We start from the raw sequence: 22,902 nt of genomic DNA on the forward strand, positions 1-22,902 counted from the left end.
TCATAATATGGTCCATTGCCCCTACCAACATATTCCAACAAACTTGCAAACTTTCTGATTTCCTACTCCAAGACAATTTGTCAAACTGTTGGTAGAACAACCATCTGATATTTCTGAATTTAGTGCTTAGGAACAGCTGTAACTATCTTTTATTATCATGGACATATTCACAAATATTTGCGGGCATGAACAATTAATGGACGTTTAAAAAAATTTAGTTTTCATGATAAACGATTGGGCAACACAACCCCTACTGGTATTTAATGTAAAGATACAATTATGACAGCAACTGTTATGTTATACATCAAAATTCATGCAATAGACGAACTGATATTTTATGTATCTTTCATTATAACACCATATGTTCATCAAATGCTAATATTTACATTAGAAGATCACCAATCTCACAATTAGTGTCTTTCAAGGGGTCTCTACAGCTGAAATATGGCGATTCCTCCTTTAAACAGCAGCAAGTGCTGTAGAAACCTTATAAACTTTATATTCTTCGAATTTTTGCTCGAATATCAGACTAAACATATCTAGTGCTCTGTAGAGATGCATCCCCCACCCTAGCACCCTCATTTCTTGTAGGGGACATCCTAGGGAGTCAGGGACACCCAGGAAATGTCTTCTAACTGCCCCCTTTTCATACCTTTTTAAACAAGCATTTTTGAAACTTTCAGAAACTTTAGGGGATGACTAGCTGTCTTTGCGACAGCTAGGGAACATCTAGGCAGCTCTCAACTGTCTCGGGGACAGCTAACTGCACCCTACCCAACAAAGTTTGACATGCTTATTATAAAAAAGACACATTTTGAATTAATATTAGATATCATCTAGCATTAAAAGGAAATTTAGATATTATTATTATCAAGGGAATCTTGGAATTGTTAGTAGTATAAGACAAATATTTGCTAAAACATTGAATGATTCATTTACAAATAACAAATTGTTCTCATAGAGTTTACAAACGAGATGTTTCTAAAAAGAAACATACAAATAATTGAAACAATGTAAAAGTGACCATTAAAATAGAAATAAATTAACTTGGGATATATTATTCGAATACCCTCCCTTAATCATCAACTTATCAAGGACACCAAGCTGCTCCTTGGATGTAACAAACTCTTTGGAGGTAAGGATTTGGTGAGAATATCAATAGTTTGGTCAGTTGTAGGAATAAACTGCAAATCCATGGATCCATCTTCAACTAGCCGATGGATAAAATGACAATGAAAATTAATATGCTTAGTGCGCTCATGGAAGATTGGATTTTTGGCAAGTTTGAGGATCTCTTGTTTGTCGCAAGAGAGGGGTGAAGGCCTACTTGAGACATGTGGATGTTGAAAAGCATCCTACAAAGCCAAATTGCCTCACAACCTTTTGTGATTGTTCCCCAATATTCAACTTTCGTTGAGGAAAGAGATACGACCTACCTTTTCTTACTGGTCCAATTGATAACACTTGTGCCCAAATTGGAAACATTATTGTAAGTAGAAATTTTGTCATCAACAAAGCCTCCCCAGTTCGAGTCTATATAACTAATGAGTTGGGCATCTTTGGTTTGTCCATAGAGGATACCAAAATCAAGAGTGCCCTTGACATAGCACAAGATGCGCTTTGCTATAGTTCAATGATATGAAGTGGGAGTTGTCATGAAGCGAGATATTTAACTCACTACAAAGTTGAGATCATGTCTAGTGACGGTGAGATATATCAAACTTCCCACTAGTTGTTTGAATGTGGATTCATTCTCAATAGGAGAACAAGATTCGGTTGATAACTTCAAACCAACTCCATAGGTGTAGATACAGGTTTACAATCCTGCATTTTTAATTTTTCCAGCAGAGCATGTGCATACTTAGATTTAGAGATGAAGATGCCATGTGACTGTTGTGAAACCTCAACACATAGGTAGTAGTGAAGAAGTCCATGGTTGGTCATGTAAAAAAATTGACAAATATTTTGTCAGACTCTCCAAATCAACAATTTGGATCTGCTAGTGATGATTAAATCATCAACATATATAACCTGAATGTTGATATCACTGCCAATAGTCTTTGACATACAAATTGAGCTAGAAGGATTCCTCTTGAAACCTCAATCTGTGAGGTACTTAACAATTTTCACGTACCATGCACGAGCAACCTAGTTGAGGTCATAGGGTGCTTTTACTAGTTTGAGTACCTTGTGTTATTACCAACAACCTTGAATCCAAGAGGTTGCGTCATGACACTTCTTCCTGTAACTCACCCTTTAGGAAGGTGTGTCCATTTGATGAACCTTCCAGTCACATTGAGCTACCATGGCGAAGACTAATTTGATGGTCCTCATCTTTACAGTGGGAGAAAACGTCTCTTTATAATGAATTCTTTCGTGTTGAGAGAAGCCTTTAGCAACAATACAAGCCTTGCACTTATCTAAAGTACCATCAACTTTGTATTTAACTTCGTAGACCCATTTGCAAGCGATGGGTTTCTTTACTAAAGGAAGATTTGACAGAACCTACGTGCTATTTTTCAACTCGCTATGATCCTCAGTTTGCATAGCTTCTTTCCCCTTAGGTATCCACATTGCCTTTGTGTATGTTTGAGATTCATACACACTATGAATGTTGGTCATGCAAGTAAAATATACGAAATCAAAAGGTTTGCTCTTCTTCCGAGTAGTTCTACCCTGGATGAGCTCATCATCGTGAAGATCACCAATTGTCTTAGCCCACCAATTAGGTTGGAGAGTAGAAGTGCTAACATTAGAAGTAGGAGGTGCAATGTGATCATCATCATCATCGTCAAATAGAAGATCAAATTTGAGCAAAATCAAGTGGTGTGGCTGCATATTTGGGGGAGCATACAGGGTAAGGAACTGAAGGAGAGGTTGGAACAAGAATGGCTAGAGCCATAACATGTTGGCTTTCAAAGCAAATGACTTAATTCCTTTAGCCCTTGAGCATTCTTTATATCAATGTTACCAGGGGCTTATACCATTGTCTCTAATGTTATTCATCCATGCAGGAACTACTTTTGATGTTGAGCAGGAAGATATGTCTTTCAATCTTTGAGAAATAACTTATAATTCAACATTTTCTTTTCCCTAGCAATTAATCCCAGCTAGGTTTTGGTTTTTGAGGCCCTACCATATTAGATTTTGTTGCACTCTTTTCAATTTTTTAGGAGATGATTATATTGCATATATAATGCGAACACTGTAATTTGTACATTGTCATATTGCTAATGCTAATGTGATAGTAATAGCATGTTAATTATGTCTGCAAATTAACTTATACAACTTAACTCACAACCACCACATTCTCATACAATAATAAATGCAAGCTTACACACAGTGAAATGTTTACTGTTCAATTTTCCGTCTCTATGCATTTGTTCTTCTAACAGTTGGTCTTAGAGCAAGGATACTCGAGGGCATGCTAATTCAGATCGAGGAATCCATGGGAGAGGATATACTATTCCAATCCTTTTGGGAGGAAAAAAAATTGCTCTCATCAATTTTTGTGCAGGGTCAGCTGCTTGTTTGGGCTAATTGTCCTTTTGAAGGTCAATTGTATTGTCTAATTACACTATGATAAGGTGATTTTTTGTATGGATGAGTTTTTTTTATGAAGACTGTTGTGATGACCATGTGTGTTGGGTGGATATTTTGCAACCGACGGTTGTAAAACTTCTGTCACAAAACAAGACTTCCAGCCACAGCATGTGAGACAAATTCTCTCCTACCTTAAATGGAAGGTTCCCCCTTCTCACTGTTACTTTGATCAACTCAAGGTAAGCAAGAAGTTTAGAGAGGTTGAAAAGGGTGTTACCAATATTCTTTCCTCTATTTTTAGGAAAGAATCCACTTACTTGCGGAGTAGGTAATGGGCAAGATGAATCTCTTAACTACGCTTCTATCTTTAAATTGGAATAGTGATATTGATAAAATCAATTAACTCATAGGCTGATTGTAATTGTACTAGCTTAGATCTATGTCAATTTTTCTATACTATGTGGATGGCTAGGGATCTCACAGAGTCCTATGCAATCCTTCAAAGATGAGTCTCTACCATTGGGGCACACGCACTTCCAAAAGTAGGTGATTTGTACATCTAATTCCACCACCACCAATGGAGGACACAAACTTTCAGAAATGATGACTTCTAAATTTTAAACCTATAAGTTATTTTAGCACACATACATGAAAGTAATTGATTCTAATAAGATGCATGAAATGAAAGTAATACAAATTGTAGTCACAACTTCCAATTTATACCACTGCAATCGTTTCCAGTCACAGCTTGAAAACAAGTTGCTTCTTATATTCACTTTGCTCTAGATATAAACAATATTTGCATGAACTAAAGAAAGTAGTACAATTGCAGTCACAACTTCCAATTCATATCACCACAATTGTTTCTAGACAACTTCAAGTGAAATTGCTTCTTTTATTCACTTTCTCTTTAAAACTTGCACAAACAATTCACAATTATATTTGCATAACTTCTGCAGAGCTTTCTTGCGTATAAAAAGATAATATTTACAATGGAAGACACTCCCTTGTATAGGCAAAGGAGTGAGAGAGAAGAAGAGAAAAAGGTGGGAAAAACTCAATCACCTTGACTAAGTCAATCAAGAAAGAAGACTTATTCAATTACACGATTGAAGGTATGTGTAACTCGATTGCATGCAAGTCAGTTACACACAATCATGTCTTTTGAACTACAAAGTTGAACACACACTTAAGCAAGATGATGAAGATGCTGAAGCTATGAGGAGTTCAATTTCTGAACCATTGCATTCACTTGGATAACTACGGTGTTGCATTTTTTCACAGCCTCCTGATTCTCTTGGATGAATTGCCAGTTCTCATTTGAAAACTTGATGTTGTCAAGCTTTTCTCATTCCACAGTTGTGAATTCTCCTTTGTTAGATTTGCACATTCTGGATTTTCTGGCACTTTGAAAACCTTCTCAATGATCTCAAGACAAACAACTTTCACATCAACATTTATAACTGTTTTTCTTTTTTTTAGAATTGAAGTGATTGACGCATTCTAACACAAACTCAAGTTCTAGGGTAGCCATTAGGAAAGTGAAGACCAATTGAATATTGCTTATTTTGATTCAAAGCATATCTTCTAGATAGGATGTCTCTATTTTTTTAGAAATTCTGACATATCTTGACGTGAAGAGTTCTCTGCAACATGAGAACCAAAGGGTGAAAACATCTTCTAATGGGATTGAATCCATGAGGGTTTCAAGATTTGGACAATAATGGCAAATCCATGGAGGATATGTGTTCTAAGTATGGTTTAGATACTTTTGGAACACTTGAATAGGTTGGAAATGACACACACAACTCCTTTTTTTGGGCAAAATATGGCCTCTAGGCTTGAAAGACAAAGACTGTAAGTAGGTGTGACTTGGAAGCATGTGGATAGGAATTTTTATGTTTAAAAATGAATCTTTCCAAATCGGGTTTTAGGAATGCATTTGCATGTGGTAGAAACTCAATATTTTAAACTTATGCAAATGTGTAATGAAGGTTTTAAAGTCCTGTTACATATTTGGGAAAAATGGAGTTGGACAAATTTGGAGATGAAATGAAGATGAAGGCTGGAAATGTGAATGGAAACTTGCATTCTTTGAGACAACTTCCATCATTTTCTTCATAAGAATGCTCTCTAAAAGCACCAAAAGCAAACAATAAAAAACGAAAAAAAAAAAAATATTTACAAAAGAAAAAAAGAAAAGAGGAACATACTTCTTGCTTTGACACAAAATGGAAAATTTCAAACACTTCAATCTTGCAAGTAATTTCGTTTTTGAGAGGAAGAACATTTTTTCATTACAAAGAATGAGAGTTTGAATAAATCTAGGGCTGCAAATGGATAAATGGAAAGCAAAGAGAAAAAGAACGCATCAAATATGCAACAAGAACAAGAAATGTAAACAAAACCCAAAACTTACACTTATTTGGAGAGCAAAGGTCAAATCTTGGAGCAAAGAGGAATTTGGAATGAAATTTTCTTCCCCAAATCGGGTTTTCCAAATGCATTTGCACATAGCATTCAAAAGCTCTAAATGTCTTTCCCTTGGCCCTAAAATCACACTTTTCCAGCTCTATTGCACATTTAAATGATATGGAAATGAGGCCTTCATGTGTAGATCACCCTTTTCATTCCTCACTGTACATTTCATTTGAGCCTTTGATGCAAATTGGGGGTTTCCAGCTCTTTTACATATTGAGTTTGGATGCCCAAATGCAAATCATGGTTTTAGAATGAATTTACACATTGCATTCTTTATACTAAGTGCAGATTACACTTATCAAAATCATTTGCACATTTAAAACTGTGTAAATGTAAGGTGTAAGTGCTTTACAAGTTGGAATGAAGAGTGTGTGCAAATTGCATTTTTGGAATGCATATGCATGTTGGAAATGATAGGCTAAGTGCTGGTTGCACTTTTCCGGCCTATTTGCATATTTTAAAATTTGTAAAAGAGCAGATTGGACTTTTCAAGTTGCATTCTATGTTGCATTTGGACGCCTAGAGCAAATCATGGTTTTAAGATGCATTTACACGTTGATAACTTGCAACCAAGTGCAAATCTCACTTTTCGAAGCTCTTACATATTGCATAAATGCGCCAAATCATAGTTTTGGCGTTCATTTACACATTCCTTTTTTCATGAAAACACAAGTGTAGGGTCAATCACACATTTTGGGTGTGCTTACACATTGCATTTACATGCTAATAGGCAAATTGTGGCTTTCCAAATGAAATGCGTATTTATAAACTGTGCAAAAAAAGTCCAGCAAGTAGTTTTAAGGAAAACAAGTTGTTTTGGTAAGCCAATCATTGTTTTCAAAGTGAAATATATATTGATTATTGAAGAAATGTTGGATCTAAGATGCAGTTGGCCTCAAAAAGTTCAATTTGCCTTTTGAAATGGAGCAAAACAAGCTAAATCAGAAATTTTAAGTGCAAATGCATATTTAAAATGATGCAAATCACACTTTTCAAGGGCATTTACGTATGCCCTCAAATGCATACGCACTTAAGTGAAATCACACATTTTGGGGTCCATTACATATTACAAATGAAGTCTGTGCCATGTGTAAATGTGTTGAAAACGTGCACGTTTCACTTAAGTGATCTAATTTATAACTTAAAGTGCATATGTAATGTGTAAATAGATTTAAAAAGTGCTCATGATAACTTAAGTGACTTAAGTTATAACTTAAAAGATCAATACATGCAACTTTATAACATATAAACACTTTAAAAATGATTTTAAGTGACAAACATAAAAAAGTACAACATAGCAACAAAATATAAGGTTTAATATTTAAAATATGCAATCGGGGTTCTAAAGTCTGGTACATTCACTTAAACCTTACTATCTTTTGATTGGCAACTTTGACCAAGTCCTAAGATAGCTCGAAACGAGTGTGTGACCGAAAACAAGAGATTGAAGGAAACAAAAGACCAAAACAATCCAAACAAACACGCTAAAATGCAAAAAAGGACTTTGAGGGCCTGAAAAATCAAGTATATGCTACTAGAGTAAAAAATTCTAATCAAGTTTTCAAAAACAAAAGTAACTTGACGAGAAGCTTCAATAAAAAGACCCACAATATGAGTTGGGAAGGATTAACTGACTATTTCTCACAAACCATATGGTGAGCTAACTTAGAGAAAAAGGAAACTTTAATGACAAAGTTCCGTAGTGTTGCTGAAGGACAACAATGTGAAGTTTGTAAGGCTTGATGTTGAGACAACTCATGGTAGACTTTGACAAGGCAAGTAAAATGGCAAGAAGACATGTATTCTTAGCAAAAACTTTGTGAGATATTATGGCCCCTATTTTGAAATGGGATTTTATAATAAACAATAAAATAAAAATAATATTTAATATAAAATTTAGTTAAGTGAAATGAACGGTCAAAAGGCATGGAATGAAGAGTTGACTCCCTCAACTATGAGATATAGAAGGGAGATAATTTCATTTGAGGACAAAATCAATCACCAATTGACAATGGAGGCAATCAATCAATTTGGAAATGAATGATTGTCCCCAAAAGGCAGTAGTGAAGGATGACTCATTTCTTGTGATGGTTGGTGATTCATTACTTGTGATGGATGGCGACTCCTTCAAAAAAGGATATATAGGGAATATCATATCATTAAAGGAAAAAATGTTTCAATCAAGCAATTGGGAATAGAACATTATATAAAACAATCTTTCAATCAACAAAGATAGAGTCAACAAAGTAGAAAACCCAAGCAATCGAATCACCATCAATCATCGTCTCATCTTGGAATTTTTTGAAGCACTAATCTTCCAAGAATATCATCTCAGAAATTCATTTGCAAAGTATTAATTCATTCATCAATTAATGTAGAACAGAAATTATCTAGCAAATAAATCAAATTATCCATTTTGAATTCAAGGTAATGTCTTGCAAATAGGAAGGACATGCATTCTAGGTCCACCAGAATAGGAATGACAAATATTATGCTTTAACATGTGTGGACAAAACCCCAAATCTTGGTTGAGGAGGACAAAAACCCTCCTTTTATAGTTCAGCCCATAAATGTGCAATAAACTAAAGAAAACAAAACAGATACAATGTACACTAGAACATACCCCGGGGAAATCCTTCCAATTGAAGGGAAAAACCCAGTTGCACAACAAAAGTCACTTTATTGATAATAAAATGCTCAAATGTACAGTGCTTTTCTCTTGATGCGATAAATCATATATATAACAAATGGATCGATTCTTCACATTAAAATTGAAGGTCTCTGGAAATTCCCAAATGACTATTCATTTTTCCAAAACACAACTCTTCGTATTTCCATGCATCAACTACTCCATTAGTGGATTTGGGTTTGGGTTTGCGTAGGTTCAAATTCACGTTTGGGTTTGCTGCAGACAGGGTCTGGATTTCAGACTGTGGGTTTGTTCGGGTCCTTGTTGGCATGAACCCGAGCAAACCCAAGAGGACCCGTAGTAGTGGGGTCCAAAAAATGAAATAAAACTATTTCAAATAATGTTTTTAAAAATATTTTTGTATGCAATACTAAAAAAAGCCTAATGAAAAACATTTCTCTCATCTAATTTCTTGTTTTGCAAGTTTTAAGAGAAGGTTGTAGAGATTGTTTGTTCCAGTGATGAGGATCTAGATATAGTTACAATAGGGGGAAGCCATTGTGATCCCTCATTGTTTGACGATCCATTTATCATTATGTTTCAAACTTCATTATCTGATGAACTACTCTGTGCTTTGAAATTTCATTTTGCAATTTAGTAATTCAATGTATGAATTTCTTTACAATCATGAACATAGATTAATGAGCGTGTATTTAATGTTTATCTTTGACATTTGGCATTGATCAATGATCAAGCAACATATACTCATACTATGAAATGACTAAGTTTTGCAATTATGCATAGTTCTCTTATTTCAATGATGGAGACAACATATTCACTGTGTTAGGTTGTTGAAGATTGCTTAAGGCTGCAATTAAAGGTGTGTCGACCTGTGAAGAAAATTGAAGACGTGGAGTATTTTTGTGTTCATTGTTTGATATGCTTGATATCTTGGCATGCCCATCGACGTTTGTTTTAAAGGGGGAAAACTTAAGTTTGGGAGACCCTATCCATGAATGGATGTGTCTCCCACATGGAGACATGCTCATTCGTGGACGGGTCTGCGCCTCTCCATTGAACGCAATGGTGATCGTAGAACAAAATGAGAGTTTTACTTAGTTTCCACCCGAGTTAAGCATACATGATTGATTCACAATAACATAAGCAAACATTATGTTCGGTGAAATAAATATTGTTTTGATGTTTAATTGATCGGTGACTAAAATAGGCTTATTTCCTAGTCGGTTAACACATATGCTCGATTGCAATTATCCAGTAGATTTAATATTATAATTTGCAATATTTTAGTATATACATAATTTAACTTATTGCATGTATTACAATATTTGACATATCTTATATATCACATATACATGAGAAATTTATCCAACTGAATTATAACATTAACACTCCCTCTTAATGAAGAAGGATAAACACGAGTAAATAGTACACCATTGGTAATATTGAGACTGAGACACTTAAGAGGATATCTTTGATTAGAAGATTTCCATCATTTTGATATCACATATGATATCATGAGTATTGGCCTTTAGAATATTGACATATGATATTCACCATAACTATGACTAATCGTCTAGAGAATATCAATGCTTGATATTCACCATATACTCAATAAGGTAATGGTCAGCAGGATATTAACATATTCATCAAAACTATGAGTAATAGTCTCAAGAATATCAACTCTTGATATTCGCCATATACTCAATAAGACAATGGTCTGCAGAATATCAACATATGATATTCACCATTTTGATATCACATTTGAGTATTGGTCTCGAGAATAACGATATATGATATTCACCAAATACTCCTTGAGTGATGGCCTTCACAATGTTGAGATGCAAGATATTTACCAAGTACTGTGAGTAATCGTCTTCTGAACATCAAGTTGCATGATATCCACCAAGGACTTCATGTAATGGCCTCCAAAATATCAATTTGCATTACATTCACAATGTACTTAGAATTGTTAATAAGGTATGTGCACACACATTTTCATAATGTGTACCATATAAACATCCACCATGCAAGGTATAATCTATCATGATCTGCATAGATATCATAAGATATCCATCATAATATAAAAGTAAGTAATTGTAAGATCGTCAACTTTCAATAACTTCTGCAAATACAAGTGACATCATTTGGAAGTCGCCACTCCCTTATGATGTACACATGGGAGGACTTGGAACTCCCACTGAATTTTAATCATCTGAGCTCCTCGTTCAAGATTTCCTCTGAAGAAGTATCAAACTCCCTCTTCTTGCAGTAACATTCTTAGAACAAAGGATCAAGGCACATAACTCTTATCGTATGTATTGAAAATACAAACAAATAAACATCATTTTAAAGTTAGATTTGTAAAGAAAAATATTACAATAATTTGGTATTCTGAGACTATCTCAACACATGTAACCATGCCAAGTTCACTTTGAAAGCATTTCACATTTATTTTGTAGTTTGATGAAGATGATAAGAAAAATAGAGAACTCCCTCTTAATCCAATATTTGAAACACATTATGGATATTTTGAAGTTCTTTCAGAATAGACATCTCTTTGAATCTATATTCGTAATGCTGATTTTGGCAAGACAAAGGATGCTTGATGTTTCAGTCTATCAGGGCATTGAGATGCTAAGTGACCATAGTTGTCTCATCTAAAGCACTGTATTTTACAGTAGTCTATATGTTTCCTTTTCACTTTGAATTTAGGTTTCTTCCTTTTATCAACTTGGGTTGTGAGAGCCTGAACATCACATCTAGTGGAAGTATCATCGTGAGACATTAACATGCCCTCCTCTTGTATGCAGTTAGCCTTTAGTCGAGCAAGTTTAGGAAGCTTGGAACGAGCGCATACACCTTGTCTAAAAGTTTGCCATGATGGTTGCAGTCCCTTTAGAGCAATCATGGCTAATTATTTCTCATCATAGATGTGACCAATCGTAGAAAGTTGGTTCCTTAGTTTAGTTATCCTAATGAAATATAAAGTGACGGATTCTTCTTTGTTCATCTTAATGTTGGAGAGTTTGTCTTTTAGGGTCAAAATTCTAGTGATATTGTTTATCTCAAACATTCCTTGAAGTACTTTAAACATTTTATGTGTCGTGTCTAATTCATAAATAATAGGAAACAAATGATCCTTAACACCGTCCACAATCAATTTCATGGTTCTAGTGTTATTCTTCTACCATTTATTTAATTCATCACTTCCCTTTGGTGGTTGGTCAGACCTTTCAATAAATTGCTTTAGCTCATTCTCTTTCAGGGGTAGCTTCTTTCGTAATTTCCACCTTGCGTAATTTAGTTCACCGTCGAATCTATCCTCTACCTTTATACCGCTTACCATTTTGATAGATAAGGAATTTAAGAAAACATGAGTGCACTAAATAAATCTAACAAGAATCGTCTCTTAAACCTGCTCTGATACCATGTTGATTTTATTGTCAGATTTATTTAAGTTCAAATTTATATCTAGTTAACCCCTTTTGATTGGAATGTTATATTAACATGTATGATGCTTATATATATATATATATATATATATATATATATATATATATGTATGTATATGATTCTATGTATCACTTACGAACCAAACAAATGTGTTGATGTAACTTTACCCTTTGCAAGATGGCAGTACTTTGTCTTATGTGGCTGACAATACTCTTAGTTGAAAGTAGTTGATGTGAATGATAGTAGGCACAGTCTACCAATGACCGTTGACGAAGAACCCTGGAACATTCAATGCGTTTCCTATGTATTCAATGACTAACCAATAACAAATGATTTTGGTAATTTCAATGTTTCGTTCGATGATTCTGCACAATGTTTGTTCTCAATCTGATGAGACTGACAGTTGTCAATGATGGAGTCAACGTATTCACTGTGTTAGACTGTTGAAGATTGCTTAAGACTGTAATTAAAGGTGTGTTGACCTGTGAAGAAAATTGAAGACGTGGAGTATTTTTGTGTTCGTTGTTTGATGTGCTTGATATCTTGGCATGTCCATCGACGTTTGTTTTATAGGGGGGAAACTTAAGTTTGGGAGACCCTATCCATGAATGGATGTCTCCCCCACATGTAGGCACGTTCATTTGTGGATGGGTCTCCACCTGTCCACCAAACGTAATGGTGATCATAGAACAAAATGATAGTTTTACTTAGTTTCCACCTGAGTTAAGCATATGTGATTGATTCACTATAACATAAGCAAACATTATGTTCGGTGAAATAAATATTGTTTTGATATTTAATCGATTAGTAACTAAAATAGGTTTATTTCCTAGTCGGTTAATATATATGCTCGATTAGAATTATTCAATCTATAATTATAGTTTGCAATAGTTCAGTAAAAATTGCACACACACACGCATATATAATTTTTATCTTATTGCATATATTATAATATTTGACATATCTTATATATCGCACATATATGGGAATTTTATCCAACTGAATTATAACATTAACACTCTCAACATGACAAGCCAATAAGGTTTACAATCAACATTTTATCACAGATGCTCTCAACATGACTTCCAACTTCCATCATGGAATCTCTCAACGTGATGACATCATGGACTGTCTACATGAAGCTCACTATGAATCTCTTATAAGTGAAAGAGTTATCAGGTTTACAATTTTAATTATTTTCCATAAATAAGAACTCATAATCAATAGAAACAAAATCACAGCTGAGACTCTATTTCAACAAGTGCCTTAAATTCTACAATACCAAAACAATAACATGTATAAAAATGACAGGGATTTCATAAAGACTCCCTCTTAGCAAAAACAACTTTGATCATCACAAGAAACAGCAGATGAAACCACCCTCTGAAGCTAAAACATTTCCCTCTGAATTTAAAGACATCTCTCTCTGAATCAACATCCTCAACTTATTGCTTCTTATTGCATCCTGCAATCAAGAAAGGTTATTAATAAGTTATAATTATCAAAGTTACAAGCAATCACTATCAGTAAGAGGTCTAATATCAACATGCACACAAATATACACACATATGAGATTTTGTTTTGTTCCTCTACAGCCAATGCATCAGTATTAATTTTACTATCAAAAGTCTCATTCTAACACCACATGGATAATATATACGATAAAAATAGAATAATAATACTTCTCTCTCTTTCTCTTTTTCCAAAACTAAGTTTTGATGTAGATGCAGATTTTTTGATGCTGGACTAAGGATGTCTCATAAAAAGAATAAATCAAAAGCATTTCCCAGATACCACGTTTACTTAAGATGCCCATCATCATATAGAGCCAAGTCATTTATAAATGACCCTCTTCAAGGCACTCGGCTCGAATAAAGATCTGTTATAGTGAAGAATGCTGTAATGCTGGAATCGCACAGCGACCAATATCTGGAACTCCTCTTTGTAGTCTAAATGTAGAAGAACTTGATCTTTTTGCAGGCCAACCCTGCATCGTTGAAAAATGGCACCATCAGTCTGATGTGTTCAGTATAATCTCCCAGTGCCCTCATCAGAGCCACAATAATAGCTTTGTTTCTTTTTGTTTTCAGCAGCACATCGGACACTGTCTGTCTTATAGTTATAGTGATAACAAAGCTCTTGCAGCGGAGGACTCTTCTCAGCGGCTGTGATAATTAAAACTGTGTCGAAGAACGTATCTCATACTTTTATTGAAAAACGTTGCACATGAGAATCATCTCCCATTGAAACTGACTTCTTTCGTTGTCTTTAAACCAAAAAAAAAAACATTTTTTCCTTTGCCAAAATACATGACGTTAATTCACCATGGTTATCCAGAATACCATCGCGAGTGACAAAAAGGCAGCAACATTAAATCAGAAACTGTCCATTCTTTGAATGCGCAAAACAAAACTGAAAACAGAAGACCTCTTAAATATTGCCAAAAAGTAAACAAGGAGGCAGGAAATATTAAGATTTTCAAGTTGAGAAGACACATAGGAAGAAAATCCAAATCACCAAAAGAGTACTCCTGGCTGGACTGAGTCAGCACTTTCATCCATGAGGCTTAACCGGTGGGAAGAAAGAATAAAGCCAAAAAGGAGTTGACTTGATGAAGATAAAAATGGGTAATATCATAACAACAGCATCATAAAGAGATGGGAATAGGAATAGAGGAGCAAACAACGAAGCACACAGAGACCAATCAGTTCAATCGCATACTAACTTTCCCTCTTTACTCCAACGATTCCTTCCACCTTTTCAACCAATCTATATGCTTACAATGCTGAAGATGGACAATTTTCTGATAAGACCTTGAATCTTACAGCAGTTGGGCCAAAGCATCCTAAATAAGAGAATGGTCAGAAAAATTGTATGAATGCTGACCATACATCTGCTACAAGATATATCCCCCAAGAGACGATCAGAAAAATTGTATGAACCGATGCCTTTATATTGAGAACCATCAACCTAAATAAGAGAACGGTTGTCTCAAGATTCTGCTCATATAGAGTTGTACGATAGATGATCATGATAAAAAATAAATAAATAAGTGAACAGGATGTGCGTGAGGGATTCTGCAAAAAATCCTACTGAGGCAAAAATCAAAGAAAGGTCTACTCAGAGAGAACCAATAAAAGAACCAGAACATCTCTCATCATTAACACTCTCTTATAACTGATATCAACCAGGCTCTGATACCATGTCAAAGTTGAGCCCAGAAATGTATGATAAACAACAAAAAAGGGAAAAAAAAAGATACAGTGTACACCAGAAGATACCCTGGGGAAACGCTTCCGATTGAAGGAAAAACCCAACCATACAACAAAAATCACTTTATTGATAATAGAATGTTCAAATGTACAATGCCTTTTGCTTGATGCGATATTTATAACAAATAGAGAGGCTCTTCACATTAAAATCAAAGGTCTCTTGAAATTCCTAAAACATGACTATTCATTTTTCCAATACACCACTCTTCGTATTTATGACACGTCTTTATATTTAATATTACAATTATTATCATAAATGTCCACTTCAGCTGAAGGTAACCATAGCGGTAATATTATTCATATTTTTAGAGGTAAAGATCTCTATCTCAGCTACAATCTCCAACACCTCCAAGGTGGGCTAAATGTTGGAAGGACAAAAATTCTCTCATGCTCGTTAGCAAGCTAAAGATGAAAACCCCAATTCTTGGTTGAGGAGCACAAAAATCCTCAAAGGTGGGCTCACAGTTGGAAGGGCAAAAATTCTTTTATGCTCTTTGGCAAGCTAGAGGCAAAAAACCTTGGAATTGCCACTGTCAAGTTAGGGATTAAACCTCTAATTCAACAGGTTTGTAATTATTTCTGAATGTTGATTTTGAGTATGGTGTTAAGATTTATTGAACTGAATAGTATAATAAATTATAACATTTGACAAGCCTTTTTATTAAAAACAAGTGGTACAGATTTATTCAATCAATCACAGAAATACAAAGCCCAGGTGTCAGGCCAAACAAGGCAAAAGTAACAAAAAATAAAGTTTTCAGAGGAAACCTACAGAAACAGTACTATATAATCATGCCCTCCAACATTAACCACTCGAAGGTTTCAAGATAATCAGAGGGTAAACCATGCCTCCCTGCAATATCCAAACCATCTACATTCTCTGAAGTACACTTCACCAAGCAATCAGCCTCTCTGTTCCACTTTCCAGGAATATGATGAAAGGAAACAAAATCCAAGGAGCTACACAGATTAAAAATCTGTCTAACCACAGAGGCTAAATGCCAACTAACATCATCTAACTTCTGATTGTTCAGTGTCGACAATTATCTGAAAATATGACTCACAGATAATCCTCCTCCATCCTAGAAAATAACTTAACAACAATCTTAATAGCAAGAGCCTCCATCAAATTATTGGAGTGTTTTCCTTCATAAAAAGAAAAGGAAAAACAACTTCTCCATCATTAACTCTGCCAATACCACCAAGACTAGCATGTCTTGGTTTCCCCCAAGAGGATCATTTAAGACACCAACAGGAGGAGGTATCCACCTTCCATCTCTACAATTCCTTTGCTTAACATGATGGGATCTTTTTTGGCAGTGCTGCCCGGCCTACTGTCCCCCAAGCTCAGATTCTTCACAATAGCATAATCACTAGGATCCACAATTGCAACCATGTCACCCTTTGCAGAAATGGTCTCCTGGTGCTTGCTAACTATCTTCTGCCACAACTGAAGACTCCTCAACTAGGAGTCACAAAAACCCTACGGTTCCTCTCCAAACAAAGGTTGACCATAATAAGAGTCCCGCCGCAAAAGAGCATTGTATCCCTTGTTACAAATCTAGAGTAGGCCCTCCTTAATGAGTTGTGCACCTTTTTTAAAAGTGCCTCAGATACAAGATCCCCTTCCTGACAAAATAAGTTGTGGCACATCACGACTATCAACACCAGGAAAGTAATTATGAGTTAGAATCTTGGCCCATAACAAAGCAACGAGACTTGGACCCGGCTTGGACTTGGCAAGGGTGACTTGATTCGTGACTTGGGTCGGACTCGGCAGTGACTCGGCAAAATGACAAAACCCTTGAAATTTAGAGATTTTTTAGGATTTAAAGAAGTTCCATGCACCCAGTGTTGAATAAAGCTTAAAGAGACAATAACATCATGAAAAGAAGGTAATTTGATCACATACATAACATACATCAATTACATGAGTACAAAGGTAAACTTTAGATGTATTAAGACAATTTTGAAAAAATAAACAAATAACCAGATGAGTTAGATGAGTTAGCCAAGTCAGCCTAGTTGACCCTCCGAGTCAGGGTCACAGGTCATTTTGACTCGGCTGAGGTAGCTTGACTTGCTCACTCGGACAACTCGACTGACCTGTGGCAAGTCTTGTTACTCTGGCCCATAATCATAGTGTAGTAGGGTGCCCCACTAGCAATTCTCCCTTGATTACTACTGCGATAGGGTGCCCTCAACTATTCTTCCTCAACAACTTTTGCAATAGGGTGCCCTTAGCGGTTCTCCCGCATTTACAACATAGAAGGGTGCCCTTACCGCGGTTCTCCCTTGGTTGTCTCTATAGTGGGGTTCCCTTCACGATTCTCCCTTAACTGCAGCTTGGGTCTCTTCTACAACAAGGTGCTCTATCGATTCTTACTTAATCATAGAGTAATAAGGTGCCCTTGTAGCTGTTCTTCCTAACATGCTACTGCAATAGGGTGCCCTAACAATTCTCCCTTAATTGCAGCCTAGGGAAGGTGCTAACAATAGGGTGCCCTTGACTGTTCTCCCTTAATTGCCACTTTTTCCCTTATTTACATTTTAAATGTATATTAATAATAATCAAAATAATTTATAAAGTATATATATCTATGCATTACCAAATTTTTAGATTGTTGTTGCAACTGTAATTAGACTTCTTTGAAACTCCACTGGCCTTTGATGTTCTTCTTTGATATGAATCATCTTCTCTTACCCTACAGGATGGCAAGATCATGCTCTAATACCACTGTAATGTCCCTGTTTGGAATATCTTGAAACTAAGGGATACTAACTTGAATCTTTGTTCTTATTATGGGTGACAGTCATGTTTCCACTTAGAATAGATGGAATTAGTTGTAGTCCAATTGGAATGGAAATATATTAGTGTTGTGTTTTCTTAAATGGGAATGCATTTTGGAATTATATAACCCTTCTAAGTTCTACACTGATTTGATTTTTGTATTCTTGTAACAATAACAGTGTCATTTTTATGGATAAATCAAGTCCCATGGGTTCTTTTTGGAATTATTTTTGTTTTCTCAATTTTGTTTCCTTGGTCAATGCTATGCAATTCCTATTATGTTCCCTATGCAGTGGGTATGCATCTTGGTATCCAAAATGATGATAGTGTCATTTCTAAGGATAAATCTAGTCCCATGGGTTCTTTTCGGAGTTTTTTTTGTTTTCTCAATTTTGTTTCCTTGGTCAATGCTATGCAATTCCTGTTGTGTTCCCTATGGAGTGGGTATGCATCTTGGTATCCAAAATGATGATCTTTTCAGGAGTTCGTGACTCTTCAATTCCACAAATTATTTGTTTAGTTCACTTATTAATAACTACTATTAATGCCTATGTATTCTCCTCTGTTTCTGATAGGATGCAATTGACATTATAGTGGCCCGAGCTTTATAAACACACCCACGTTGAATGGATTGTATCTACAGCATGGATGATAGTTTTTGCTTTATAACTACACTCAGTCCCCAGAAAAGTCATCTGAGTAACTATATCATTCATTGACTTTTTCACAGAGTATAAAGTATGGATGTGTGTGTGGCTATTGTTATTAGTTCAATATTTCCCTTTGCTTTGAATACGATCGCTATCTGTTTGCATATAAATTACTGTTTATTAATCAATGGTCTTCATTATATTTAATCCTTCCTATATCCTCGTCTCTTACTGTTACCACGTCCAATAAAGGATATGATTCTGTGATCTTCTAGAAATGAGTTTTAATTATTTCGAAGTTTTGACAACCGTAGATATAGAAACATGAAGTGGAGTCTTCAATTGATCAACATACATGTTCTCACTGAGAGTAATCCCATTGATAACATCTTTCCAATTGGTAACATCTCTTCTTTATTACTACTTAAAATCCTTATTGTGAAGCACTAAAACCACCTGTATCAGCTCCCACTCGACTGCCTGCATCGTCAAGTGCTGAAGTCTTTATTGACCGTAGAAATCTCCATATTTAATCGCTCTCTCTTCTGCACTCTCCTGTCCTCCTTCATGCTAGCCTTCTTTCTTTATAATATACTCTCCCTTATATATAGACTTCGATCTCTTTTTATGAATTGTGGGGGATATGCGATAAATTGCATTCTCTTTTCCTAGATTCCAGTTTCAATGTTCTTTTAAATTCCTTTCTTAAATGTTCCGCTGTTGTGAATGGTTCTTATCTGCTTCTTCTCCTTGTTTCCTCTTTGTAAAGTGTGCTTGATCATTTATATCTTCTAAAGCGAATGAATTACACCCCTTCATGATAAGATACCATCCTTACTAAGGGGTTTTGTCTTCGTATCAGATTGGGTTTATTCCAAATGGCTACCTTTTAGCATTTAATTGATTCATCATGATATGGTCATTGATTACGGTTAGCAGTGTATCGTGCTCCTCAAGGGAAACTGGCTCCTCATTATTCTAATAGATGTTATTCAATGACACAAAACAATATATTTATCCACTGCTATCCATAAGTTCTATCTAGCTAATTTTGATGACTAACTCTTTAATTGGTTAATTCCTCTCTTGGAATGATAATCTTTATTATTTGTCATATCCAAATTCTCCCAGACACTGCCTTTGAATAGCTAAGTTGCACGGGTACCTCCTCCCCTGCACTAGGAAAAGTTTGAACCAGTTTGCAGTTTGGACTTGGTTTGACCAGGGTACTGCTTTTGCCATGCGGGTTCCATTGGGTTTGAACCCAGGCAAACCAGCACCAAAAAGTTCAAACCCAGTTCTAACCCGCAGCGAATTGGGCCCCTTGGATGGCTGGAAAGTGCTTTTTTGGGCAAAAATTAAATATTTTTTGGCGTCTAGAACCCTAAAAGTTGTTAGGAATTGCTCTTGGTGACCTCTCATTGTCATTTTATGTTTCCAAACAGGGCATTTTGTCAAATGTTTTGAATCTTTGATGTTGAAGTTGATTGAACTATATGATGGTCTGATCACTATGATTACAAGTTTAACTGTTTATGATATTTTTGTTGTTTAAATGTGTTTATGCTACTATGCTACATTCTAATTTTAACTCATGGTTCATATATATATATATAAAATTTCTACATGTTTTTGTACTAACAAACCCAAACCCCTTTCCAAAATTTTGACGAACTTGCGACCCAGTTCTCGAACTTTGAACTTGGAATTGAGCCCAAAATGGCGACTTAGTTGAATAGATACTGGGCAAGATGCTTAGTAGGTGTTGTCACTTTCTCCAAGGTATATGATATTGGCCAATCTACTTGTTATTATTCACAGAAATTCTGATGCTAGCATTGACTTAGTTGGTGGATGCCAGATTGGAAATACACTGGAGTTTTTGTGTAAGCCAGTACGAGAATCGCCCATACTTATCCAAAATATTTGCACTCGTTCTTGCTGTAGCTAAACACTCATACACAATGAATATAGATCTGTGAGGTGAGTCCAGCATTCCATAATGTCATTCATTTTTTTGGATGAATACGTACCAAGCCCTAATTTATTGAATATTAGATTGTTGTATTATAAGGCTTATTGAATGTTTCTTGAGTTGCCATAATCAATCTTTTGGTACGATACAAGAATTATTTATTTATTATTTTTATGTCTTATATTATTACATTATATTGTTTATATTATAATTTTATTATTATTTTACTTAATAATATTAAGATATATTTTATTTCATTCTATTTTATATAACTAGTTTTCCTATTTATAATATTTTAATATAATTATTGTTTCTTGTATATTTATTATTGATTAGAAAAATCTCATTAATTAAGTATTATTTATTATTAAATTCTATTTCAAAATGGGGGCATTACACTCTAGAGCATAGCATAGAGCCTCGGAGGCAATAAGGCTGGAGCTGATGGATATCCTTGTCTAATAGACCTTCCTAAAGAGAATGATTCGGTTAAGAATTTTTCGGAGCATCAAAGTCAGTCCAATTTGTTATGTGATAAATCTGTCCACAATATTATATTGGTAATGCCCCATCAAACTATAGAGCACTTCCTAGTTTTTGAGTCAGCTACATGTTTTGTCTATTTGGTTACATTTTTGATGAATTTACATTCACAAGTATTGCTTGAGTTCATTATAAAATGTCTCAAGGAGGTTTGACACTTCTATTGCAGGGTCTGATGAAGTTATAGAAGATGGTGAACCTCTTTGTGTTGACAAAGAGTCAACTCCAACAATGGAAAGGAAATCAGTGGATGCAACAGCATTGAAGTCAGCAGCTGAGCAAGCAAAGCTTTCGTTAGATCAAGAAGAACATGATATTGAACATACAGTCTCCACTATTGTTGAAAATCAGGTATTTTAATATTCATAGATAGCCATTAGATGTTTGATGCCACATTCTGCAGGAAACTGAGGTAAAATGTTTGTTCAATTGCTACAGATGAAGCAGCTAGAGGAGAAAATAAAGCATTTTGATGAACTGGAGATCATCACAGAGAAAAGCCACTCACAAATGGAACATATAAATGATCATTTATACGCTGATCGATTACGTTTCCTTCAACAGACCTCAAGATCAAGATTCTCAGGAAGTCAAGGAAAAAAATTGGATGGAACGTAGCATTCTGATTATGTTAAATAAAGATGGTACTTATTATCATGGTCATCCTTCATACCCAACTTCTGTTGTACACTATGCCTGAACTGCTACAGAAGGTGGAGAATATGGCCAAACTATTGGTTATTCTTGCTAGAATGATGAATCTTGTTATGGTAGAGAAGCTTCCTCGTATGGTGAACGTGCTCATTGTCATTGCCAGTTCCATAATATTCAGAGGCTCTGGATAAAATACAATTCACACCATTTGTAAATTATAACCTGTTGTCATTCTTCAAACAAAGGAGACTTGACAGTTATTGTTGAGAGAGGCTACACAAGTTGGCGATGGTCAAGCCTATGGCATTCATTCCACACAGCACCACAATCTTTGATCACTTGATGTGCGGACATCATTGTGACTGCTGTTAATCAGTATTCAATTTGGTTGTATGTCTTTTATTATGCAAATGCTTCAAATCATTATTTCAGGGCATCTTTGAGAAGCGCACTCACTCTCTCTCAGCGAAACCTTGTATCACATTTCTTGGATAATTTTAACTAGCTTTTTTTCATAATAATGGCAGAGGTTTTCATCTTGATGGAAGTCTAGCCTAAAATTGTTTAGATCTGGGATCTCTGGCTTTCAAATTATTACTTATCTGGTGGAAAGGTACAAATGAATGTATGCAAACTAGTGTAGAACACTTGGGAGATTTTAAGAACCAGAAAATTTAGGGATGTCTTGTCCAAAAAAATGGAATAAAGGATACCTTGTCTTAACGGAAACTTGTCGCTTGTATGTTAAGCTGTTTATTGTACTCAAATATTTTTAACGTCCTAGGGATACACATGTATAGATAGAGCCAATAACCTTTATTTTGGGTAAGAACTAAGAATACAATGATGGTGCAAAAGTTCTATTTCAATAACATAAACACTATTAATTG

The 22,902-nt window shown here is 35.2% G+C and overlaps 1 protein-coding gene across 2 annotated transcripts in view; it reads left to right on the forward strand.

Annotated features, from left to right (window-relative positions):
• Positions 1-22,559, forward strand: part of SWI3B (switch subunit 3) — a 69,890-nt gene extending 47,331 nt beyond the window's left edge. For both annotated transcript variants that reach the window (XM_089826482.1, XM_089826484.1), the window contains 2 exons: positions 21,528-21,709; positions 21,797-22,559. In XM_089826482.1, coding sequence (XP_089682608.1) covers positions 21,528-21,709; positions 21,797-21,976 — 362 coding nt within the window. In that variant the 3' untranslated portion in view covers positions 21,977-22,559. The remainder of the gene's footprint in view (positions 1-21,527; positions 21,710-21,796) is intronic.
• The last annotated feature ends 343 nt before the right edge of the window (positions 22,560-22,902 follow it).

Source organism: Cupressus sempervirens, chromosome 4 (assembly GCF_028749045.1).
Source record: "Cupressus sempervirens isolate cs-2001-9-10 chromosome 4, ASM2874904v1, whole genome shotgun sequence".
NCBI classification, from domain to species: Eukaryota; Viridiplantae; Streptophyta; class Pinopsida; order Cupressales; family Cupressaceae; genus Cupressus; species Cupressus sempervirens.